General features: G+C 40.2%; 1 protein-coding gene and 1 long non-coding RNA gene across 4 annotated transcripts in view; one reads left to right on the top strand and one right to left on the bottom strand.

Moving 5' to 3' along the window:
- Positions 1-19904, bottom strand: part of TOX (thymocyte selection associated high mobility group box) — a 225191-nt gene extending 205287 nt beyond the window's left edge. The window contains exon 1 of one of the 3 annotated variants that reach the window (XM_005443215.4): positions 19480-19904. In XM_005443215.4, coding sequence (XP_005443272.1) covers positions 19480-19581 — 102 coding nt within the window. In that variant the 5' untranslated portion in view covers positions 19582-19904. Of the gene's footprint in view, positions 1-17865; positions 18105-19479 lie in introns of those variants that run through there. The other 2 variants (XM_055705182.1, XM_027811164.2) reach the window with 2 other exon arrangements.
- The window catches only part of LOC129735639 (uncharacterized), a 45919-nt gene continuing 38654 nt past the window's right edge, over positions 19779-27043 (top strand). Inside the window, exon 1 of the long non-coding RNA XR_008731409.1 lies at positions 19779-19914. This is a non-coding gene — a long non-coding RNA (uncharacterized LOC129735639). The remainder of the gene's footprint in view (positions 19915-27043) is intronic.

The raw sequence follows: 27043 nt of genomic DNA, 5'->3' as shown, positions 1-27043 counted from the left end.
TGAATATAGTATATCAGATTCTTATTTATGAATATAAATTATGCACTTCTCTGGACAAAAAATGCCTGTAAATTTAAAACATGAATATGTTAATTAGATTTAAATTCATCCATTATAGAAAATATTTTGACAAGTATTCTAAGAACAGTGTTTTAAAAACAGTTCAATGCATTAAATACATGCAAATTTTGACAGTCAAAAATGCATACTGCATAGCTGAGATACTATCATTCTTCTTCACAATCACTGCAGCCTCTAGCTAGATACAGATTTTTCATGACAGACAGAAACATTTCCTTCTGTGTATCTCATATTCTCAGATTTCTACTTCAAAATGATTCCTGAAACACTTTTAAAGACAGACTTAAAACTACTGCAAACTAGAATGGTTGCTATATACTTCAGTTAGCTAGGGCTGCCAACGTCAAATCATTTTCAATCTCTTTTCAAGTAGAACTGTTTGCCACTGGAATTGCATCCACTGGTGAGTTTTAGGACAAGTTTCATTCTTGAATTACCCACACTAACACTGCACCTATAGGCTGTTTTCCAAATATACCCAAAGTAGCTGTATACATGGGGTTGGCGTATACAGAGAGATTAGCACCCACATCAATTTGAAGTTTATTCACTGTTTTGCAAAATCCCTCTGTAAGTTTAGGGCACAATTTCAGAACTGGCTAAAATCCATTTAAAATTTGTAACTAAAAGGTGAAGTCTGCCCCGTCTTTGTTTGGTAGCGCTCCTACAGTCACATGGCAAACCAGACAAGCTCGCCTATCAAGATGAAGACTTAGCCTAGGAGTAGGAAGCAATAATGTCTATCTGCTTTCAAAGCAGAGTATCTTTACACAGAGGCATCCTGTGTGGGCGTGGAAGTGTCTGCACAGGATGCTACTGTACAACAGCCAGTGTCCATAAATTCAGATCACCCAGGCCCATGGCACTCAACCACATGCACAGACTGTTGTAGATCACAGCAACAAAACTGTAACATAGAACTGGGTCAAGAAACAGCTCAAAGGAACAGTGGACAATCTCCCTTTATCAAGAAAACACACTGATTCTTTAGTTACGTGTATCTACTTATGCAAAGGTTTTGAATTTGAAACAGGGGTTTTAAAGGAAACATGAAAATTTTTACAAGTAGTAACAGATGGTCCTTAAGGAGCTATGGAGATGTCCCATACAGGTGGCAGCCTGAATCACACCGTGAGAGCATCACAGCTTCACATGAGCCACGTGTTTCTGAAAACCCTCAGTGAGAGTGTGTGGATGGAAAGACGTGATTGTTTTACAACAAGTTTCCTGGCATGAGTTTCCCTCTGCCAGTGAAGTTCCCTTCCAACTACCAGCACTCTTGATGCTACTTACTGGGAAAAAGAACTGCAGGGAATCTTGCTGGAAGTATTGCAGAGAAGCTGGGCATCAGTGGGTTTGTGCATTTGTCTCTTACCCCAGATTCACAGCTTGTGTGTGGAAAAGTAAAACTAAATGATTATTTTTTGAGGAAAGCACAACTCAAATGAACCTCAGCCACAGCTTTGCAACTGCAGCTGCAGGAGGGACAGATAAAATGTGATGTTGTAACTGTGATAGCTAATACCGGTTTAATACTTTAAAATCTCTGTGTTTGATGGACCTTGGAATGCACATGTACTTATAGGAAAAACAACACTCAATAGAAAATGAATTTAATGTTCTCAGTAAGGTTTCTTTAGGGCCAGTATGTATAAAATGCAATAGTCCTGAAAATTAACCCCAGGTGTATAATTTTGTTAATACAAGAAATGCAGGGTATCTAGAACAATAAAGCTTATGTACATCTTTATGTAAGAAAAAGGGGTACGTAAGATAGGGTTAGGTAGCTGACCTGAGGCCAAATCCCAGTCCCTGAAGAAAGCAAAACTCCTTTGGACATCAGTTGCATTTTTGAACTGCAAGGCCAAGCCTGTGATTGAAATACTGTGGTACCACAAGGCTCTAAAATCCAAAGCAGTGATAACGGCAGGAGAGCTGTTATTTCTCTACCATAAAAAGAAAGATTCTAGAGACGTTATTACATTTAAATGTATTCTGATATTGCATTTCGCTTTTCCATCTCAGCAGACACTGTTCCATCTGAACAAGATGGACATAACATAGAGCACAGTATTTTATACTAAATGTAGTTATAAGGGAAGAACAACAACCTTGGAATGACTCACTCGCAGGACCAATTCATAGGTTACACTGAGTATGAAAGGCAATTTCAGAGTAGTGGTGGAAGAAAAGGATTTTTATAACAGAGGTGATACAAACTAATTCGGAGACACAGATACATACAGAACAGAGTACACAATGTACTGTACACACTTCTTCAAAGGAGGAAAGAACAGTTCCTTTTCCAAATACAGTGGTATCTGCAAAATTTAAAGTCCAATTCTGTTCAGTACTGTAATGAAATCATTACAAATGCTGAAACATTAAAAATTCAACACTAAAAAAAGACAGTGGCTTTGTACTTGTGCTGCGCTGAGTCTAAACACAAGAAATTAAGAACAGGAGACTGTATTAAGGCAGGACTGGTGACAGACATTGACAGTCCTATACAAGTGGTGCATACAGAATGTAATAAGATATCCAGGAGTGCGTTTCATCCCATATACTAAAGCACCGAGAGGGTAAAGTTTGGTTCATGGCTGCATTCCCTTTCAGGATAACGGGGGAAAATGGCAAGAAAATACAAGATTTGTTGAATTATTTCACAAACAGCTTGTCACAGTTCTGTATCCTAGATGATATATTTCTTTGTCAGAAAAAAAGTAATGAAGATCACCTTTTAAAATCTAATGCAACAGACTTCTATTATCACTAGCACTGTGTAAAAATAGCATCTTCTACAAATGAACTGTACCACAAAAATTGATGCTCATGGAATGTTATTATAATATAAAGTCTAAAACCACAAAGCAAGAAAATTCTGAGTTAAACTGAAACTTCATCCTTAGCCCACCCAAAAGTGTTTAGACACAGCAGGGCTTGCCAAAGACTAATAACCCTATACACAAAATATGCTGCCATAACTAGAAATCTCAAACTAAGTATGGAATTCCAGTTCTAATTCTGACCTTTCTCTTCTCTGCTTTTGTGGGTATAAGCAAGTCCTTTCATTACTTCAGCACTGGTGTGGTTAATAATCTTAAGGTAATTTTTTTAACCGTTTCTGTGCTGCAGAGTTCATTTGCCAGCTTCTCAGCTATACGTCAACTGTACCATTTTGTAAAGGCAGAGAAGAAGGGAAAAAAACAAAAACCATATAGTAAAATTACCTTTACCGAGTACTGTGGAGTAGCCCTAAAGGAACAAAGAACTCATATAATTCAGCAGTCCACTCCTTGTACTCCAAACTTGTCGACATCTTTTCTGTTGGGTTTTTTTTTGTTGTCTTTTTTTTTTTTTTTAAGAGCTACAGGCATAAGTTATTGACCCATCAGATAAGGGCTGAAATAAGATCTGCTGTTGAGCAAGAATGATTTTCTCATCCAAGTTAAGTGATAACAAATTGTGTTGTGAAGAGTGATTTTATCAGAGACAGGGGGAGGAAGAGAGGGTGGGGAATGAGATGCAAGATGGTATAGCACCTCATAGTTCTTCTCTAGACCTCCTCCACAGTTCAGTTTGTATTGAAGGACCTCTTCCTCCACTGTTGGAGCCTGCTCTTTCTATCATCAGGATCTATTTTTGGAGAGAATGCTTTTCCCCATTTATTTTATTTGGCCTCATCAATGTAATGGTCACAAAAGGTTTTCCTGATATTTCTGGACTCTACCTTCTTCAAAGACACTTCCTGGCAGTAAATGGTAAATCAGCTGCTGAAGATGCAGCCTCATTTGTAGGATGTCAGGACTTCTATGGAACATGGTAAGCAAAGTAACAGATGAAGGAAGCAATGGAATAGCTAACATGACATTTCATTGACTGAAGACAGAAAGCACTTCTCAGAGAAACCCTTGCAGCTTGGGGAGTTTGTTCTGTGAGCCAGCAAACATTGCCTGGAGTCATGCAAGTCCACCAAAAAATCAGCATAATGCACCATAAAGACTTCTGTAAACGCACATTCATGGAACTTTTAACATCATCCAGTACTACTTCACCTGATCAGTCCTAATCCAAATAGCTCTCCTGTCATGTAAATTTGAATTTGACTGTTTTCCTTAAAACAGGCATTTTGTCACACAAGGTCTTTGAACCAGCGATTTCTGAATCACCACAAAGAGCTGAGGGTGAAAGTTAGTCTTGTCTGGGGCACACACCCCTTCTCTACTGACAGCACAGGGCCTTCAGAACCCTCCAGTGGTGTCCCTTCTCACCTGACCAGCTTTTCCTTGGACACAGCTTATGTGTCCACGATGGTGGAAATGGTGTCCAACTTTGGCCAAGACCAGTCAGAAAATCTATTTGCTACAGAACATTTTCATGTTTTCTTTGGTTCTAGCACAAATCCCTAATCACCAGGCAACAGGTGCTCTGAGTAGGGTTGCAATTCATCTGTCTTTAAAGCTCAGCGTCTGTATGGGGAGAATACTTGAAACATAAAGGGAGAAAGGAGTCTCCTGGCAGAAAAAAACACTAATGTTCAGTGAAACTAAAATGTACTTGCTCAAACCAGTGCTGAGAGACCACAGTCCCAGCTATTTTCCTTGGGTGAGTTCCTTAAATATTCGGTGCTCCCTTTCCCTGCTCCCCTCTCCCACGCTTGACTGACAACCACTCAGCTACCTGAGTAGTTGGAGAACCTATGTTCCCTCAAAGCCATATTTCATCCTTACTCGTGATAACAAAGACCTGATGATTATGATACTCTTCTATTTTTAACTCCTAATAAATAGAGATATATGCATTCCAATACTGTTATTTTCAGCTCTGTACAGGTCCATTGTAGGCTCAGTAGTAAGAATAAGGGAATATTCTGACGACTGAATGGCAGAAAATTAACTTCCATGTCTGGTACATTGCTGTGCCCCATTGCTTCAGAATATGCTTACAGCTCTAATATAAGCAAAGAGCTTCCAACATTACTAGAAACCCAGGCAACCATGTACGAAGCAGCAGGTTAAGGGCTGTCCCTGTTGTAATTAATTTATTCCTAGAAAGTCTGCAGTCTTCTCCTCCAACCAAAACCTACTAAATTCAGAACTTTACCTATATTATTCTTCAGTAAAAATTAACGTTTAATTTTTTAATTTGGGAAAAGAGTGAATAAAACCAAAGCCAAGTTAGAGAATGCTGCTTTAGTATTTTCACCATAATGTTCTGTTTGAGAAAGTCCTCTGGAATCAAAGCACTCTTAAAAAGACAATGGATTCAGCTGAATGATATATTTTCCATTGCAAAAATATTTTTTCTCTGAGCTTTCATTATTAAATACATGGACTTCCTTGTAGTTCCAAAAAAAAAACCTATTACAGGACAAACCCTACGGATTTGTACACTAAATCCTCTAGGTTTACCAGAACTAGAATAATTTACACAAATTTAGAGAGTTTAATACAATCATACATTTAACAGATGCTATTTTAACTATTTATATAAGCACAGTATCTATATATGATAATAAAGATACATACAATAAGGTTTCTCTTATTTCACAATTGCAGGTTTAACTACAGTACATAGTACTGTAATTTTGGTCACAATACCTGTATTTGGCATTCAAGTGGTATTTTTAATGTTAAGAAAACTCACCCAGCTCCATTATTTGCAGCACATCTTTCAAATTCAGCAGAAAAAAAGATACTGCAATAGAAAAGTGCCTTTTTTTCAGAGGTTATCTGTTGAAATTACTAAAGCCTTAACTTATGCTTGAGGTCCTCAGCCCAAACTGTGGGCATTGTGACAAAATAGTAACACAAGTATTTTCATGTTGGATCCCAAATCTTTAAAATGTAAGCATGCCTTGTGACCGCATGTCAAAAGTATCCACAGAAGTGAAGGACTAGTAAGACAGAGCCCAAGATTTTCCTAGCCACAGCAAGGCTTAGTCCTCCCCTCACTCACCATGAAAAAATTCTCCTTGCTGCTAACAAGAGTTAACTCTGCAGCAGAAAAATCTGTGCAGCAATTCTGAAGAGATTCAAACACTCCTGATAGATGATAGCAATGAATGTCATGGATACTATCCAATGAATCAGTAACACACACAAAAAGGTATTTTTGAAAAAGTATTATTTGGTTTACAAAGTCAAGAGGCCAAAATGTGGAAAATGCCAGATTTAAGGCTGCCTGAAAGCCTAACTCAGATGCCATTTGTAACTGCATTAATGATAACGTTGCAATGGCATGATCACTTATTTTACATCTGCTGTTTCACTCCATCAGTTCCTGCCAATGATAACATACTAAAGAGCAAAATCAAGATATCCTTACATCTGACATTCCCAGCCTTAAAGTGTTTGACTTCATAACCAAACAAAGTCCTGAACAAATTAAGTCCTTATGATGGCAATGTTGCAATCTTCTCAACATTATTACAGGAGCTACTACAGTGATTTACAAAAATGGCCCTGGTGTTAATCCAAAATTAATCCAAAATTACAGCTTCAGGGTCCACTCTCATTTTTATTGAAACCTTAGTTACATGCTTTGCCCAATCTAAAGATTTTCTTTCTTCAACAATGAAAAAAAAAACATTTTAAACATCTTCATTTCTTATAGGTTTCAACTTTGAAAGTCTACATTTTTTCCTGGTTTTGGGAGCCTCGTGGACCTGGTAGCTACAATGGGAAGCTCCCAAACCCAGGAATAATTTTAGACATTCTCTCCAAGAAAAAAGCTTTATCAGAAGTGAAAGTGCCAAAGGTCTGAAACTTGCACAAGTGTGAGCTCAGAGAAATCTAAACATAAGCAGCTTCAGGTGTTCAGAAAGCTGTGGCTCCTCATTGATGGATTTGCTCATAGGATTTGAATGCACACCATACAGAGGGAACTGTATGTTCAGATTACTACCTCTGTCCTCTACTCAAAAATCCTGAAAATCCCTGGAAGTGTCAGTTCCTAATAGATTCAACTATCCATTGATGTCATATATTTAGTCAGAAGGGGGTTGCTTCATTAGAAATACAGCAAAGTCTTTTCTGGTTTTCTTCTTAATGTATCCATAGCTTTTAAGCTAAGTGTTTACTATTGTTCAAGACATATATTGGATGAGATTCATGTTAGTCCAACACAGGAGTGAATAGGTTCCATACAGGTGCCAAAGGTAAACAGCACGCTGTCAGACAAGGTGACATGCTTTGCTGTTGTAGCCTTATGATTCAAGAAGTAGCTGGCATCCTTCATTCCCACACTTTACACAAATATAACCTGAAAGTCTGAGTTGGCCCTATACAAAGGGTAAAAGGGCAAAAGGCAGTCAATTTGCTCTTCATCCAAGAGCACTGACAAACTAGGAAAGAAACTTTTTGATTAAGTAACAATTCCTTCCCAGGGGTCCTCCCAGAAAAATGCAACTGTCATCCCCCTTTAGATTTCAATGACCCTGTACAGGCACAAAACACTAAGTCAGCTAAAAGTTCCCCACAACTGTGTTGTAGCTGTGCTTCCAGTTGCTGATGCTTTATGAGCTTTAAAAAATAATACAGTCAATGTTGTGGCTTCTGATGTAAAATGAAACCTGGAATCTAATTTGAGACATCAGAATCTAATTACTATTTATAATAATGAATCTTTGGCTTTGTCAGTTTCACCTGTAATGTTCTTGGCTACGGAAAAAGTTGAGGTCTCTTTATCAGTGTCATTTTGCAGTGATGTACCATTTACTGTTCTTAATAAATTTATTATTTAAGTTGCACTACAGTTGATAGCAAAACTCAGTTTCATTATCAGACTTAAAACTTAGGTCCCTGATAGTCCTTATCTAGGTAAATCTCCCCCTAAAGGAACAGTGTTGCCCAAAGAGTGTGGGTAAAATCCAGTATGAATAAGAAAGCCCACTATCTCCTACACATACAAAGAAACCCCCACCATTTCCCCATGTCTTCTATAAAGGTACAAGACACAAGGGCAGTCTGCCTCAGTAAATTTTTCCACTTCCTTTACGTTTTTTTTTTTTACTGATTTTGTTCAATATACTCTTGGAAAAAACAGTAAAAAAAGATAAATACACTTCTGCTAGCAAATGCCAGGAGGAAAATATATTCTGGTAGCCTTTGGCCAACTTAGACTTGAAATGAATTTACATCATCAAAATACCTCTTTAATTGTGTTAAAACATTCTGAAAACTTATTGCACACATTATTCTTCTGAAATTCACATGAACCTTTTGGTTTTTAGTCAATTCTCCAGTTGCATGCCCTCTCCCTCTCTCTTTGGAAAATATATCAATTGCTTATTAAAAAAAAGAAGTGTTTTGGCATGGCTGACCTGTAGAGATATGGAGCTAAGCAGAGTCAGTGAATCCACTCACTCTGATATGCACACATGATATGCAATTAAAATCTCCATTCACATTCCTACAGGGTTGTCAATCAAGAGAAAAGCCTTTTTGACAACATCCAGTGAAGCGTACCAACTAACTGCTGAACAGGAACTTAAACAGTAACAGCTTTTGTTACTAGCAAAAACGGATTTTACTAAGATTGGGCTCAGTTTCTAAAGAAATGGTTATGTTAAAATTGGGGGAGCTTTTCATTAAAAATTAAAATGTATCACAAAGCTTTTGTGTATGAAGCTATCGTATTATGTAATACATGAGGGTTATCAGATACATAAAAAAAAAAACTCTCTAACCTTTCTTTGACTGTAGGAAACAACTTAACCGTTCACATCTAGAACAATGTGCAATGATTACAAGCCAGTTTTTAGCAAGAACATTATTCTAATTGCATGTTGTCTATTTGGTAGGCACCACACATCTATAACATTATATGCTGCCCAGCCACAAAACTAACACAGTAAAAGGCCTGCTACTGCCAAAAATGATACTGTGAGCATTTGTTACTGACACACTGGAAAATGATGTGGCTCAATTATAAGAATTTGCAACTCTCTGAAAATATCCTGAGTTTGAATTTATGACAATAGAGGAGAAGTCTTCGGTAAACACTGAAGATGCTAATGTTTACTTCTAATACCCAGTTAGACAATACACAACTCATAGGAGCATTAGGGTACTTTAAAGTCAAATCTGTAAAGGTAAAACCAGTAAAAAATAAATAGGACATTATTAATCTGCTGTTTGTGTTTTGAGCGCTAACCTTGAACTACAGCTTTCAAACATGCTAATATTATTAAATATTGAAATATTTGCCCTCTTGCTTATCACACTCCGTAACTGAAGAGAGAGCAGATGCATCCTGACTATTAACAGTCATGACAAATTGCCTTACTAATGAATGTTACACACTGAAAGTGCCATAACTGATTAAACTACAATTTCCCACTACCAGATAGAGAGAGACTTGGGAACTCCAGCAGTGGACAACTCTGATGTTCTGCCAACAGGCCTTCAGGGCACAGTGTGGTATTTAGAAAAACACACTGTAAATTCCATATGAATATATTCTGAAAGACTATGTGTATACAACAGGTTTTAAAGAACATTAGATGAAACAGCTTAGGTTTGTAGCCGATGAGCCATGTAAAATGGATGTGTTTTAACAATTTTAGTATCATTACAAGGCTGTGTTGGAGAATATTTCTGTTGGGTTCCTCTACCTCTCTCCCCACCTCCCCAAACATTGCTTGTGCTTTGCTTTCACATAAAATCTTTCTTTTGTCAGTCTCTTTGTTGGTGCAAAATTGGCAGCGGTTCAAATTCAAAGTACTCCTATTCATTTGCTGACCATTAAACCAATGTCATTCTAGTTCACATCAGCCAGAGAGCTAAGCTCTAAAAAACATAAAAGGCTTGCTTCACCACTGACGAATAATGTGTACATTTTTACAGAGCTTAAACCTTAATGCTTTGCCTGAAACTAACAATACAGTATATCTTATCATTCCTTTTTCACAAGCAGGCAGCTGCTGAAACGCTTGCCACTTCAAAATATCAATTGCTTGCCAGAGTTGTCCTCAACACACCCTGTCAAACTCATGTATATTGTGCAATGAAAATGGTGCAGGACTGAAAGCTAGAAATTGTGTCAAATTCTGCTGTAAGGGTATGATGTGCAAAGAACAACGTATGACAACCGTAGAGACTACAAACAATAGCAATGGAGCCAGACACTACATATATCACAACTGTGCCTGTACATATTTTATTGTATGTATTATATATTTAAAGCATGACAAATGTGTCATTGAAGCTATGTGCTACACCAAATAGAAATCCCTCAGCTAGTTAAGCTTTTTCATTTCTCTTGATGGAACTGTAGTGGTATTTTTCTGCCCTCTGAACATTTGTTTGTAAATCAAACAGCACAAAAAAACCCATCAGGTTTTCAAAATGAGTAACAGAAAACAAAAGGCAATACTACAAGATGAGAAAATGAGGTTTTGTTCAATTAACACTTTTGCTTTTCTCTAAGGACACATAGCCAGGCTACCTTAAACAATATCTGAGACTATGCAAGACAAATACAATATCACTGCACCCATAAATTACAGTACACCTAATTTTAATGCAGATAAGTGCTGGCCTATTGATTTGCATGTTTCCCTGGCAAAATGGAAATCCCATGTGAGTACGTTCTTTGTCTGTAGAAAATGCATTTTAAGAAACCTTTATGAATACTGCAATCTATGCTAAAAAGGAAAACATAAGTCATAGTATAAAAATGTATGGAACCTAGAGGAAGTAGTGCTCATATATACATACACATATACATGCATCTCTGTGCGTGCGTGTGTGCATGTGTGAATGCGTGTTACACAATCACATAGTTTTTTACCACATGTATAAAGTGTCTAACAAAACTCCAGCTTTAAATGTAATCTTACATTAGCTGAGGAAAAAATGAAAACTGCCAAACCAAGTAACAAAGTAAGTCAATCATAAAGTGACCATGTAATGCTAATGTTAAAGAAACAACACACAGTTGTGATGAAAAAGAAATGTTTGGGAGGAAAGATGAGTGCAACAGCATGTAGGTTGCAAAACCTGAACACACGGGATTCCATAAGGGTCATTAACTGACATAATCTTAACCAAAATGAATAGATATGCCATTAAGGTGTTAATAAATATTTTGGAAAGAGAATAGGTGTTTTAGGTGCTCAGGGTTGCTGACCTTTGCTGTGTTTATTAGTGGGACAATGATGCATTATTAACACACAGCAGCTGTACCTGAACTGCTGCCATGAACATAATAGCCTTTTATAGCCATCAGGGGAGTGAGATAGGAGGCCTTTATTAACCACTAGACATGATTAGCACATTATGTGAACTTTAGTAGGCAAATTATCTCATATTGAAATATAATGTTGGTTATAACTAATTGTAAACATGATTTTTAAAACTTCCCAATGCAAAACTAAGAGTTTTACTACTGTTTAGTGTATTACTGGCTTGGTCACTAAAAATGTAATTCTTTTCCTTTGTTCACCCTGCAAAACAACTGTGCCTCACAAAAACTTACTGCACTATGATAAAACCACTGAAGTGAATGACTTCCACATCATGAATATTATTCTTCAGAACTGTAAAAAAATATAAACAGACATTTCCAACACAATTAAGAAAACTGCTAATGGAGAAAAAAACAACTTGCCTTGTATTTCCTATAAAGATTACAAGCAGTTCTTAAAAAATCAGTTTACTGATACATTTTCAAGAGTTAACTTGAAAAAATAACACCATGATTTACTTCAAAAAGCTTAATTTTGGGTAAGATTATCCCATTAGCCTTCACAACTGAACACAGCACTGAGAGTCCATTATGAGCAGTCTTTTATGCCCTAGAAGAAAGTCATTAACATAAAATAAACCATTAGCTTTGATATTAAGCCTCTACTATCTGCAGGTTTCTATGACTAATGTTCACAACTGTGTCTGCCAAATGATAAATTATACTTTTTTGAAAGGTTAGCATCCCTTTTCACCACTATTTTTCCCTTTACTATTATTATTTCAGGCTGATGCAAATACAATGATCATATAAGAAACAAATGTTTTCTCTTATTCATGAACACAAACCTACGCACTTGTGGCAACTGCAACCAGAATATGACTTAGAAGCCAGCTTCTTATAATACAGGATAGAAATGACAGATTCCCAGAGTAAGTTCGCTTTCTTCAAAGTGAGTAACATATAATGAAGCAGCAACCTATGTGTGTGTATATACATATAGTGTAGCACTGATACAATAGGAATTTATATGCATACATAATCTTCTCACTCTTTTGGCAGGAACCATCTGGATAAATCTTTTGCTTCACATTGCAGACTTCACACTTTCTTTACTGACCCATTTCCCTAAGTACAGTTTATCGTTGTTGTATTTCAGAGTTCTGATTTCTTCTTGCATATAGAATAGGTAACTGGAGTTCACTGCAGGCTTTCTTAATATAACAAAAATACACACCAGCTACAGTAACTTCCATTTAACCTTTAAGACCATATAATCATCAACAACAATAGCAGGAGACAAAAGTACTACCACAGCAGCTCAATTTCCATGCTTAGCCAGCAGTACATTTGAAAAAAAGTCACTCGTGCCACTTTTGATTGGTAGAGAGCAGTTTAACAGTCAAGAATGTGAATGCTAAAACATTCTGACATTTCCACTAACCTGGATTTGTCAGATGCTCATGTAATTCAAGTATGTTTTGCAACTTAGAAAGCTGCGTGTTTCTTGGGAGGAAACCATACTACAAGGGTCTATAACAAATCAAATAGCAGCCCAGTAAGAAATACTAAATGAACAGTTCAGGAACAGTGTTAGCATATGTGCAATTGAAAGATAAGATATAAATATTAGTAGACCCATATGAAATTCAAATGCTAAAAATAAACTACTTATTGCAAACATAAGAAGCAAAAGAAAACCGCAGACATTACAAATGTCGGTTGCAACAAGATCTCTGCTGAAAAACAATTTTAACTTTGAAGATCTAAGTCAAAACTTAAACATTTTATTTGATGCCCTGGCTTGCTCACCTAAAATGATCACAACAGACGGACATAAAATGCAGATATTCCAGTGGAAGGGGAGACAAGGTTTTCTTCTGTGTGCTTGCTACTGTGGAAGGGCAACGTTTGTTGCTGCTGCTAATGCTACATAATTGGTCTCTAACCATAGAATAATGCAATGTTGCCATTTTCCAACTGAATGCTGTAGGGAAAAACGTTATAACCAAGAAAATCTCATTCAGGTTGATGCGAATTTCATCTCTGAAAGTGTTCTGGAAGTGGTGGTATAATTAACAGTCATTTGGTCCTTCTGCTATAAACCATGATTTGGAGCAGTTCACAACTGCATTTTTAATGAGAAATCACTCCTTGGGCAGAAAATCAGTAACTGGTTGCACACCTAAAACAGTAAGAATAGAATAGAATAGAACAGAACAGAACAGAATAGAATAGAATAGAATAGAATAGAATAGAATAGAATAGAATAGAATAGAATAGAATAGAATAGAATAGAATAGAATAGAATAGAATAGAATAGAATAGAATAGAATAGAATAGAATAGAATATTGCAGTTGGAAGGGACCTACAAAGATCACCTAGTCCAACTGCAACAACAAAACATTTCAATCCAGTTAAGCTATATTTAAAATAAGTACTTTAATGTATGCAGCCCATGCTAGACATCCACAGAATATGTGCCCACTTCAGAAAGATAAACAAAGCTGCCACTAATTGTCACCGCTGTCAGTTCCAGAAGCCAGGGTCTGCATGATCCAGGCACTACCCCCTCACCACAGGAAGCAGTGCTTTCAGGTCACTCTTGAGCCATGGTGAGAGAGCAGTCAAAGGAAGCTTTTCACTTCCATCATCTAAGCTTTGTTATATCTGCCAACAGTACAGGACTTAAATATCCAAGAATTTTGATCTAAATCTTGCTGTGATTAGGACATTTCTCTGCTTAACATAACATCAAGTTTTAAACATAGTCCTTTTTCCAACGCTTCTGTAAGTGTTAGGAAGATGAGAAAGTCCTGCTAAGATGGGAATCTGAGGACAGGAGGGGGCTCAGTTCTTCCTGGTAAAGTGTGATTGTCCCCAGCACACAGTGAATTCAATGGGAGCTGGGACTATCTGTCCTCCATGCTATCAACGCCTTAAGCCCTTAAATGCAGCTCCCGCTGCTCTTTGGTTTAATGTAAACACCAAAGGAACTGTATGCACTGTAGAGTTTAGATAATTCAGCATTCTTAATAGTTTACAGTTTTCACTTTTTTCAGAAAACCTCATGACAGGCTGGCTGAGGGTAATGCCCTGGAGATGAAATACATCTTTCCAGTAAGAGAATAAAACATAATTTCTCTCAAGGTACTGATGTTTGGCAGAAATTAAAAAAAGAATTACTGACTGCAAATGCCTTGGTTTATAGACATCTTTGAGAAAGATTTCTCAAAAACACATATATAAATTGTTTTCTGTATTCCATTAAAATTGGGACCACTTCTTTTCTGAAACACTGGAATTTAAGGAGCACACTTGAGGCTTGCCCACAACTCTGAGACTACATTCTAAGATCTAGTAACCCAGGGAAGAAAAGTCCATTCCCCTTCTTCCTATGTGTTTTTTTTCGTTTTGTTGGTTTTTTTGTTTGTTTGGGTTTTTTGAAACTAACTAAAACACTTAATACATAAAAATAAACAGTCAACACTAATGTGACTCTTTAATCTTTCCTTTAAGAGGCAGAAACAAATTTAAAGTATGATTCTAATGCAGTACGGGACAAGGTAGTTAACTAAGGGAAAAAGAAGAATATGCCCAGAATAAACAAATAGTGATCTATTAGATAAGCATAATCTAAAATGCTGTCAAAACACTAACAGAGCATTTCAGCTGTAGAGCTGTCCTTCAGAGCGCTGGCTTGCCACAATTCTGAATTTCAGATAGAGACTGCATAGAAGCAAGCCACTGGAAATAACGTATACTTCATAAACAGCCATGGAGCAATTTACTTAGAGCAGTCTCTATGGTGGGGCTAACTTTACACAATAAATTATTCTAAATGCTGTGTATAAATATATGCACTTTTGCTCCGTGGAATTCTGATTACAAGCGGGATTGTTACCTGCTTACAAAACACAGTATTATATCTCCTTATCCACTTCCACCCAATGTCACTCCGTTTTTTTCATTTTGAACGGTTTGGCTTCCCTCTCCCTATCTTTTTCCTCTTTATTCCTCTTTTTAAAAACAACTACAGCCTATCATTCTACCTCTGCTGTCTGGCTGTATTTTTCCACTGCACTGACAACTACCAGTGAATAAAAGAAAGATGAGTTGTAGGCTCCTGTATTTTTGAACCAGGTAGCAAATCACAGAAGAATCTAGTACATAATTCTGCAAGGCTAACCATTGGGAGCAGTAAAGACCATTATTTTCTCCCTACTGTTGGCAGGGGTCAGCATCCCTGTCATTAGCTGTGTCAAACTATAATTGCATAACTGCGCTTTATGTGAGCAGATATCTGAAAACACTGTAAAGTTTCAAGTATGAAAATATACCAGTCCTTTTTACAGTGCTGATTGAAATGGTCTCTGGAGGTGACACTTCAATACAGAAAGCCACAAGTATATTATTTATTGCTCTCTACATAAACATTTCAACTTATCATCCGACTTCTTTGAGCAGCCTGAAAACCCTGACCATATTCTTCTATCAAATTAAGACTCTCGGATTATCAAAGTTATTTCTTTTGTACCATTCAACTCAATCAAGGAACATGATGTTTCTTAAAATAAACTTCAACTGAACAGAGTACTCGTATTAGCCTGTAAATGTTAGAAATGCAATTATGCTTCAAGTTTCAAAAGGCAAAGAGTACAACCCCAACTCTAAATCTGTCTGTCCAGCGTAAGAGCTCCACTATGTTATTTCAAAGGCTGACCTATATACCACAGCATACTGTCCATTCTGTCTGTTTGTATAAGAGATACCTCACACAGTTGTCATAACCAACATTGTTTGCATTGTTCTTTCACTTTTCTCTCTCCATGGGTAGTGCAAGAGAAACAAGGAAAAGCCTGCATAACAATATATGCGGAGTATAATGAGCTTTCACAGCAGAGAGAAATATTAGACTAAGATGCTTAGAATGCTATTTTAGGTTTATAAAATAAAGATCTAAGCCGTCTTCTGAAACAAAGCCTGCCAACTGAAAATTGTAAGATAAGAGGCAACTGTTTGAATCTACATTTGTGCATTTTCCTTTGACTAAAGAAAAATGCACTGTCAATACCTCCCATGCACGTCCCCAGGAACTCACTCATATGCTATAAACAATCATCTGATCAGGAAAAAAAATAGGGCTAACGGAACAATTAGAAAACTTAAAAGCATAAGTATTTGTGGAATTCATTCTCGAGCAGACTTAAAATGTAAAGAACCAAAGTCTGCACATTTGTCAAAAAACAAACAAAACAAAACCTCAACAAAACCCCAAAAATACCCAGTCCAAAACCCAGGTATGAAAACAAGGGCCAAATCCACTAGTCAGTGTCCAAAGTGAGTTTAAACTAGCTTTATGAGAAATGAGATCCAGTTCTGAAGGAGTTTTGCAGGTAAAGACCTAATCAAGATGACCATTCCAATCCTGAACACGGATCCATCACAGAACACAGATCCACCACACTCCAGCCATCATCTTCCTTCCTGGGAGAGATCAAGAGCAAACACTCAACCAAACTTACTGAACACAAAATTCTGCAGGCCTCCCGCCCTTCAAACTCCCTAAATACACACAGCATGAAAGTGAGTGACAGAGCAGCACTGTAGCATGACGACATGTTTAGAACAAGTCGGGTAAGTTTTCACAGCAATGTTAATCATTCTGGGCAAAGCGAGAGAGTGAAGGGGGTGAAAAACGAAATGTTCAGTAAATGTACACCTCCAAGGGGCCTGGCAAACCTAGTCCTGTCTATTTCATGTCATCAGTGGTCAGTTTCAAAGACACCTGAAAAAAGACATTCCTCCTATACTCTGTATCTCATATTGAAACATTCCTGGTAAGTCTTTTCCAAGCATAAAACATATGTCTCATGACTGTGCACTTTTAAGCACATTATCAGTTCAGGCAAAGTGAAACAGAAGAGTTGCAACTTGTCTACAGAATGAGGGTCTCATTTGCATTTAAAAAGAACAGTTTGCTCCCTCATACATGGCATGACTTAAAAGAAGCTTTAACCAGCTAGTAAGGAAATTCTGAAAATTACTTTCTAAATTAATTTATTCGATTTGCAGTGCAACCCACCAAAAATGATTTAAGGAACTTAACTGGAAAATGATTTAATATTTAAGTAATTCCTGATTTTCCAAAGCATTTAACTTTTAAATTAAATCTGGCCCACTATCTCAAGAATGATGAGTGAAATGTGTATTCAAGTCATTACCTTCTTTTTGAAGCTTTAAATCACTGATAGGTTTAATAACCTTTGTCCTGTTTCATTGCCAAACGGGTCTTCAGACACTTATGTGCTTATGCCATTAATATCAGCCCAAGCTTCTCACTTGGTGACACTTTCTAGTTACAACTTATGAAAACAGACAACAGAGAAAATAACGGCAAGCCACCGACCAAAGGTAGCAGTAGCCTCACGACTACTCAGAGCCCTTAGGAAAAATGAATGCACACACAGAGGCTCCTACGCATCTGGACTCTTCCCGCTCAACAAAGTTCACTCCCGGCACAAACTTCCCATCTATAGGGCAGGTTCGCCAGATGCTGCAAAATACAGTCAAAGCTCCGCTAACAGTCATACCTCTGGGATCCCTCCTGAAATGTCCTTAGGCATCCACCACAAAGGGCCAGATTTATCCCTGAATTCTATAACTCCATTGAGTATATGTGAAATGCAGCCAGGATGAATTTGGTCCTTTCTGCTGTGATTGGTAGATGAGACCATGTGGGAAATCTTTCCTGGAAACTGAGAGGGCTTCACCCCGCCGCCGCAGCCCCCGCGCTTGAGCAGAGGCACACGCTCTGTCGCTGCTTATTTCTGAGCCGAGGCAGCTGCCCGGGATGAAAGAGCCGGCCCTGAACATCCCTCTGACTGACACGTGAGACCCTCACGACAATGGCCGAGCGCGGAGCCAGGCTGTCCGCGGCGGGGTGCGGGGCGGTGCGTGGCGGTGCGGTGCCCCCGGCCCGCTGTCCCCCCCGCTGTCCCCCCGCTGTCCCCCGGGCCAGCCGCCGCCCCCCGCACCGGCGGGCAGCCCCGCGCGCTGCGCACGGCGGAGTTGGCGCTGCGAAAACATCCGCCGCAGCTGGCCCCGCACTTCCGTGGCAGGTTTCTAAACAACCCCCCGAGCGCCCAGGTTTAAACGCGTCTTGCGGGACGCGCTCGCTCCCGGCTTTCTCCCCTGGCAGGGGAGCGCTGAAGAAGTGCCCTGGGTTGCTCGCACTTCCTGATTTTTTCCTGCGGCCAGCGTTTTATTCATGTGCAAAGCCCATTCCGTAACAGCAGAGAAAGTGCAGCTCAAGCATAAAGCACCAGCTGGCTCAGGCCACCGAGGCAGTAACAATGCAGGAGCCCCAGCCCCCTTCCTCGGCAGCAAAAGTAATGCAAAGTGCTCCGGGATCGCAGCGCCAAACTCTCGTAAACAAACCCAGGATCTGGGCTAGCGGGAGCCTCCTCTGCAGTCCCTCCTTCCCCGGGGCTCGGGCACCTCAGACTTGGCTCGCCTCGGGTACTGACCCTATTTGCAGCTGTTTAATCAAGTCACAGAGAAATGGGGAAGGCAGTTGCACAGCCGGGACAAACTCAAGCCAGTGTTCTGAACCGACTTGTCACCCTTACACATCGTTGTTGTGCGTATAGAGCGAGGCGCGTGTATGCGTGTTTGTGTGTATATACAGATGCACACACACACACACACACACACACACAAACGTGCTCCCGGCACCGCCAAGTACCGCTTTGACACATGAACTGCAGGGTACGCGGCGGGGCAGAGTTTCTGCCGGTTTGTGGCGGGCGCGATCTTTCTCATTAACAGCAGCCCTGGAAATTCAAGTCCACCGCATCAACATCCCTGCTCCCGCTGTTTCTCCGAAAGGGAAGATGTTGTGGAAAATGCCTCCCCCACCCACCACCACCCCCCGCGCTCCAGCCGCCCGCCCCCAGACTACTCCGGGGTTTTAATTTGGGGTGCCTGCAGGGGGGCCGGTGCGTGTCCCGGCGGCCCCTCTCCGCGGCGGGCGGCACTGCGCTCCCCAAACCCCAACGCCCGGCAAACGCCGCTGCCCTCTGCCTCGCCGGTCAACGGGGTGCGCGGCTCGCCAAAGCGCAGCTCCCGCTCATGCAACGCGCCGCGACAACAGCACAATCGACAGCACAGATAAAACACCTCGGACGACACAAAACACGAGTCACCTTGTTGCAATAGTAGGGGTCCAGGCAGGGGGAAGGTCCCAAACAAGGCGTATCAGGAGCGGCTGCAGGCTGAGGAGGTGGTGAATAAAACCTTACGTCCATTTCACTAAAACATCAAGCAAACTCCTTTTCCTTTGGTCGTTAATGTTGGTGCAAAAAGGGGTGTGTGTGTGAGAGTGTGTGTGTGTATGTGTGTGTGTGTGTGTGTGTGAGGGGTGGGGGGGACACACACACAACAAGACTAAGAAGAATAAAAAAAGAGGTGCCTGACTTCAGTAGTCAAAGAAACACCTTCCCTGCCTCACATCCGTTTGTGGTTTGTAAAGAGAGAGAGGAGAGAGAGGAAAAAAAAAAAAAAATCTCTTCCAAAAAAGCACCGGTCTGCAGATGTCTGCGAGAGAATCAACAAACCCTCCTTCTTCTACGGCAGGGCAGGTAACTTCGAGTACTTATTGTTTCCCCCACGCATCGGCACCGGGGCGCTAGCTCCGTGTGTGCCTCTCTTTATGGGAGTCTCGGAGTTGGTTCGCTTCTCCCTCCCTCCCTCTCGCTCGCTCCCACTGTTCTGTTCCCGTTCTTTATTATTATTATTATTATTATTATTATTATTATTGCTGATATTGTTATTAGTTATTTGGTCGGGCTTGGTGGCGGTGTATTTTGGTTGCCCTCCGCCGTGAGGAGCGGGGCCGGGGGGGGAGGCGGCGGCGGCAGCCGGGGCCCCCGCGCACCCCCGGGGGCAGCGGCGAGGCAGCCCGCCCGCGCTGGAATGGCCGCCCCGCGCCGCCCGGCTCTCTCGCCTCGGCTGGGCTCGGCTCGGCTCGGCACGGCTCGGCGGGCGGCGGCAGGGGACACGGCGCGCTCCGCCGGCGGAGTCGCTGCTCCGAGTGTGCCTCACACAAAGGGGCCGGCGAGGGAAGAGCCATTTGCGGCCGCCGGGGACGGGGCTGGGAGTCGCTGAGAGGGGGCGCTGCCGCGCCCGCCATCCCGCTGCCGGCCCCGCCCTCTCCCGCCCGGCCCCCGGCACCGCCCGGCCCCCCGCCGGTTACTATGGCATCCCCTCGGCGGCCTGCCGCCGCGGCTGCCTGGGCCCGGCCCGGGGGCCGAGGGGAGGCGGGGGCGGGATGGCAGTGGTGGCACGGGAGCCAGGGGTTCGGCCCCGGGCCCTGGCCTCCAGGACGGGCCGACCACAGGCTGCCCGCTGCCCGGTGTGGCCGCGGCCAGGTCCCTTGCGGTGCCTCCGTGACTGCCCCCGGGCCGTCTCCACCCACCCCGCCCATCGCCACAACTTTTTGCGAAGGCCGGGGCAGCGGCCCCTGCCCCAGCTCCCCCGGCAGGCCTGTGAGGCGGGCCAGGGTCGAGCTGCAAGCGGGGCCCGGTGGGTTCGGTGAGCCCTTCGTCTTCTCTCCCAGCAGAGTGGAAACCGTTGCCCAGAGTTTGTGGCGGCAGAAATAAAGTGTGATCCATGTGCGTGCCTCAGAAACTAGGGAGCACCCATGAAATACCTCATCAGCTGAGGTCTGCCTGTTAGCTCCTAGCGCCTGGGCCTGGCCGTGGTGTGGGCAGTGCCGACACCAAGCGCAGTCTTCCTTACAGCAGCCTGGAGGAGGGAAACTTGAGATGGGCAAACCCAGAGGGGAGGAAAGAAGGGAAAGGGAAAGGGGTAGGGAAAATGAAGAGGAGCACAATTAGCTGCAAACAAGGGTCCTGACAAAGGCAAGTTGGGAATCCAGTGGGACTTGAGAGAGGGTTTGACGAGGAAAACAGGATTTAACAAAGCAAAACAGTGAAAGAAAGGGTGACTTCAAGACACCATGAGGGTTCCCACTGGGTTTCCTGCTGAGTCTCTGGTAGTTTTAATCAGGACAGAAGGGATGGAAGACAAAGGATACAGGAAGGACACTATACTGAGCTTAGATAATGCCCTCCAGAGGAACTGTATTATGAAAAGAAAGGAATGCCTTTTCCTCTTTAAATAAAAACAAATTAGTGAGTGCCACACAAATCAGCTGAGGTGATGACAATTAGCAGGAATGGTTACATTTATCAAATACTTGTGAACATTTCCTTCACAAAACAATTGGAATCTGAAGAACTTTTAGGAAGATCTGTAATGCACATTGTAACAAAAAACTGTCTTCTTGTCACTGAAAAAAAACCCCCACCCAAAACCCTACAACAGAGTAAAGATTTCAGGGGGACTCAGTATTTAAGGAGGAGGAAATAATGAATTTCAGGTGAAGAAATCATTGTTTTTTGTGAGCATCTACAACCTGTACCTGAGATAATTTGATATTGTAAAGAGTCCTTCAAGATAAAATCATGACTTTCCTCCATGTCCAACAACCTGCTTTCAGTAAAGCTTAATTATCTGGAAAAAATACGTAAGTAATGTAAATGAAACTCTAGAGAAAACAGGTTTGAAGCAATATTCCTTTTTCAGAATTATTTGATCAAAAATATCTCTGAAGATTTTTGGTTGTCAGTTCAACACAATTTAACTCGGATGGCAATAAATGTTTTCCTTAAATACGTAATTACAAGAGGATATCAGCTGGTTTCTTTTTAACGGTATTTGAAAGCCCCATGGCTTTGGAGAAAAGCTTGAAAACATGACCCAGAAAAAGCTCCAAAAACCACAGGAAAAGACATTAACTTTTTTATTTTTTTTAAATCTCATGATTTTTTGGCGTCTGACTCATTATTTTGCATGTTTGGGATTAGACATTTTGAAAGTTAAAGAATCCTAAAAAAGACTTTCTTTTGCAAGAAATGTGCTTGACGCTTGACAGATATATCACTGCTGCAAATGGCTGATATGTGGACCATAATTTGACAAAGTGAATGGGAGACAGATTGCAAGCTCTGTATTGAAAAGCTGCTGTTGAGAAACTTGCTATTCATGGACCACGGATTAGTTTTCAGCCTGTTGTGGAGAAAGGTGGTAGAGATACACTGATTCTAGAAGAGCTGGTCTGGGCAACCAGAGTATGCGGGTGCATACAAGTGTATGCAGGTACAGTGATGCCAATGCAAGCCAAAGATGTCAATACCAGAATGACTATAACGTTCAATGACAATAGAGATTTGGCTTTATGTTTATATGAAATATTACTGACTAGTGCCTTAAGGAAGACTTCAAGTTCCTAGGAGTCTGCAGGAGTTTACAACTATACCATTTGCTTTGCACAGCACTTCAAGTTATTTTCAGTACTTAATGATGCAGGCCCTGGGAGGTCATAAAATTTTTGCTGCTACTTACAGAGATGATTTAATCATCAAAATGGTAAAAAAACCCTGAGATTTGTGGCAGTTATCTGAACAGTTTGTAAAAATAAAAAAGCTATATATATATATTAATCCCTTAAGTGTTCTTTTGTTTTGTAAGGGATGTTTCCTCTGGGGTTTTCAGAATAATGCATTAGTGCAGACTGGAACTGAAAATGTTAACACTATTGTAGGCTTTCCCTCTATGAACTGAGAAAGCAGAGGCCCTTTCCAGGATAATTCAACAGTATATCAAACTCGGCCAGTTAAGTTCATGTAAGTGCATTTTCTAGAAAAAGTTGCAACAGAGTAAAAAGCATGAATCAGGTTTTAGAAGCTTAAAAGGAACATTTGTTCAGAAGGACAGTGGGTTTTTAAAGCCATTCAACATTCAAGTGAATGTCTCCAAAATAGTCTTGATAGAGGTTCCTGTACCAGCATATGAGTGTCATTGCTTTTCTCATACATATATAGGAACAAATGTCTCGAGAAACATGATCTGTATCTGCTGATACTAAAAAAGTTGTTATTTTTTAAAATGCTGTCTGCTGGAGTGAGACGCCGTAGTATGAATATTCTCCATGCAATGGAGAACTCATATGACATTCCTTGCCAAACAGCATTGTGGATGCCAGAAGTTTGCATAGCAGACTGGAGACTTAAGGAGGTCATTAGACAGACAAACGAAAAATGGATCAGCAACTCCTTTGAGCTGAAAATAGCTGTTGGTAGAGACACAGGGGTAGAGGGTGGAGGGAAGTATTGCACACACTTGCCCTCTGTTCACGCTGTCACGCCTAGAGCCATAGCTGGAGGCAGAGTACTGGCAGGGCAGACAGTCTATACCAGTAGAGCCATTTGCATGTTCTCATGGAAGGTCTGCAATGGTCAGACTGTCAGAATTAAAAGAAACAAGCATGTCCAAGATGACAGAGGTAATTTTCTTGTCTGCCTTAATGTCTCACCCAGCTACTCCATCTAGTATATTGGAGGGCCATCAAGTGGGCGTAAATCATGTTCTCAGCCAAAAAGAAGTGAAAATATCTTAGTTTAAAAAAGAATCTAGCCCAACATCTTTTTGTTTTAATCTCACATGTCTATACCCAGTTTTATTTGGGATCTCCAGACAAAGATGTCTGATCATCTATTACGAAGAGAAGATTTCCTGATTTTCCCAAGTAGAAAGAAATGTGAGACCGTAATGATGGCTTATTATTTTTATACATAGGCACCACAAGGTCCTTCTCATGAGGTTGGCTCTTATTTAAAGAAAAAAATTCCCTTACAAATTTAAAAACAGCTGTATGGGAAAGTAATTTTGCTTCCTGTTTTGTGGACTGTACTTTGGGAGCCACGAGGGCAAGATAACCTAAAAGGGGAGTGATGAGGTTTTGCTGAGAAAATCCCTCCTGCTGAAAATTTTGCTTTACTTGCTGACTCAGGGGACTATTTACCTTTCAGAACAAAGCTCAATGTTCATCAATTTCTAGAGAGTAGTTAATTAAATAATAATAGGATGAAGGGTCTGTCCCTTTTGTGTGGCTATCCTGTTTTATGTTTTATGTTATTAAACTGGGTATGACACTTGGGTCTGGGAAGATGCAAAAGTTAATGATTTTAAGATTACGTAATATTTAAACCAAAGTAATTAATCTGGTCTTGTCATCAGAATGAACTCAAATCCTTTTAAGAAATAGTTTTATTTAAAGTGTTGTTGTTATTCTGAGTGTGTACTCACAAGTAGGCATGAATCAGTGTATTTAAACAGAAAAAATTGCAATATGGTATCAAAGCTTAGTAGTGGTGATATATGTTTCAGAGTATTTGAACAGTTTGTAATGCTACCTAATAGTGTGCCAAATCAAGTGTTGTCAAACATGTAATGAAAGAGGCGGCTATTTTATTATTTTAGCCACTGCTCCTGTCTTGTTTAGTTTGTTAAATGTAAAAATGACTGGCACCAAATTATCACACTTGCATGGAAATAAATTGCTCTTATCTCTATAAGGAAGTAAAGTTCACTTCTAAGTAGTTAAGGAAAGCCCCTGACTTCCCTTTCTAACAAGGGAAAGAGAAAACCTGAGTATTGCCATGTCTTCTCATTCTAAACAAATGATACGCAGACAATTTAACAGATAGAGGAGGAATAAACACATAGGCTGAACCTGAACTGTGTTTTACATCTCACGAAAGGTTCTTACACACTCATCTGCCATTGCCTACAGTAGGAATTAAGCACACAACATCTCACAGAATCAAGGTCTTAAATAACCATGAAAAAAATATAAAAATGTAGAATTCACCTTGCATATTTGCAGCTTTGATCTGTTTCCATATGCTGCAAAGACACTGCCATCTGGTTCAAGTTACCAAATTTAATGTGGCCTTGCAGACATACAAAAGGTAGGCCAATCTTGAAAGAAAATATTTCACTGGGCTTTGGAATCAAGCTATTTCTCATGGTCAGAGAAACAAAGGGAAACATGAAGTTCCTTTTTTCCTCTTCCTGTATTTCCTGTCTTACAAAGTGATTTTATATGAGATACTCTGTCCACATGGTATGCAAGAAGGCTCAAAAATACATCTCAGTATGGTGTATGCTAGTTCTCAATTGCAAGATATACCCAAGTGTTAAGGTTGCCAATTTTCCACTCTTCCACTTATCTTGTTAAATCAATCATGAAACATCTAGAAAGTACAAGGGATCAGGAATTTTTGGTTTCATGCTATTTTTTTCTGAAGTGTACTGGAGAACTGTACTGAGGGGTTTCAGAAACAAGTTTTTTTAAGGAAAATTGTGTTTTCAGCAGTCTATTTTGCAAATTAAAAAGCCTATCTAAAGGTATTTTGGTTTTTCCTCCAAAAAGTGGGGATCCATAGAAGTTATTCAAATGTTATCTAGGGACTGCATCATATGCAGATGTCTTGAGAACAAATCTGTACAAATGTTTGATACCATTAAAAATACCTATATATATTTGCAGACATTTTATGTGTCAGCTGAATAGTCAGGAAAAAGGAAAGAGAGAAGAGAGGACTGGTTGCAAGCAGAGACAGGTGACAATATGAGGACTAGTCTGTATCACCAGTTTTTCCATAGCATTGAAAAGGGAATTCTTATCTGCCAAGGCAGATGCCAAGCAGATGATTAATCAGTTTTCAGTTCAGAACAATGAAGTCATCATTCTCCTTTTTGATAAAACTCCCAAACAGAGCTGAATTGCCCCTGCATGAGCTCTCCTGGCATGAGATCTTTACAGGCTTAGTTAAAACCTCTTTTTTCTATGCTGTGCTGTCTCATCTGCCTCAGATGTCTTTTGCTAGAGAACAGTTTTCATTGTCCTTTATATTCACAAGGGCTCTGTGAAGCAATACCTTGGATGTTTCTTAAAGCTCCAAGCAAGGTGGGTCTTTCAACAGGAGACTCCCACCCCATTATGTGAAAAAGTAGTCCATGTACCTTCTTTTATGTGCTTTTAATTAGTACTTCAAGCCCAGAATTATAGATGCTAATAGAAAGAGAGATCCAAACTCCGTTCTCTCTGAGTACATATAAATATAGCAGAGCTCACAGAGTAAAAAATTATTTTTAGGCCTGAAGGTATTACAGCTTACCTTTTTTTTATATAATTATTTTTTATAATAAAACTAGAGAAAGTAAAAAGCAAAAAGGTGTGCTTGAATTTAATCTGCTTCCCTATGAACTTATGGTTACCATCAGAAATGCACCACACAAGGGGCACAGAGGTCATTTGAAGTGCAGAACGTTGGGACTTCACTACAGCTTCCTGTTGTAGCAGATGAATCCTGTCTCATTCACACCCGATAGACTGATACAGATACATCATCCAACATGTTATCCGCCATCAGTTTTTAAGGGGTATGATAAATTGTCAGACTGCTGGCTTGAAAACAGAATTTCCTTCTTCGCTGAGATTTCAGCATTTTCCTACTGGATCTCCAGGAATTTCAGACCACCTTTCTTCTAACTACATGGTTCTTTTCTCAGTGGAGCTGTCAACCTCAAATCTAATAAAAACTCTCTGTCATCCTTTTTTGGGCTTTCTAGTTTGACAGTTTCATGTCATAGCTTTGTTCCACAATAAAAATAAAAAATCTCTAGGTGTTAAACAAGTCCTTGGAAAACTGTAAGTGATAGAGTCAGCATTTACAGAACATGTCACAATAGGTCTGACTGACCTTGGCAGCAGTAGCAGATCACCATTTCTCATGGATGAGCTATTCCTGAATGTCTGTTCTCTATGCTGTATGAGGCAGAAATACTTTTTCTGGATCA

This window comes from Falco cherrug, chromosome 3 (genome assembly GCF_023634085.1).
Source record: "Falco cherrug isolate bFalChe1 chromosome 3, bFalChe1.pri, whole genome shotgun sequence".
Taxonomy (NCBI): Eukaryota; Metazoa; Chordata; class Aves; order Falconiformes; family Falconidae; genus Falco; species Falco cherrug.
Note: the sequence above shows the minus strand (reverse complement) of the source record. Positions and strands in the feature narration are given on the sequence as shown.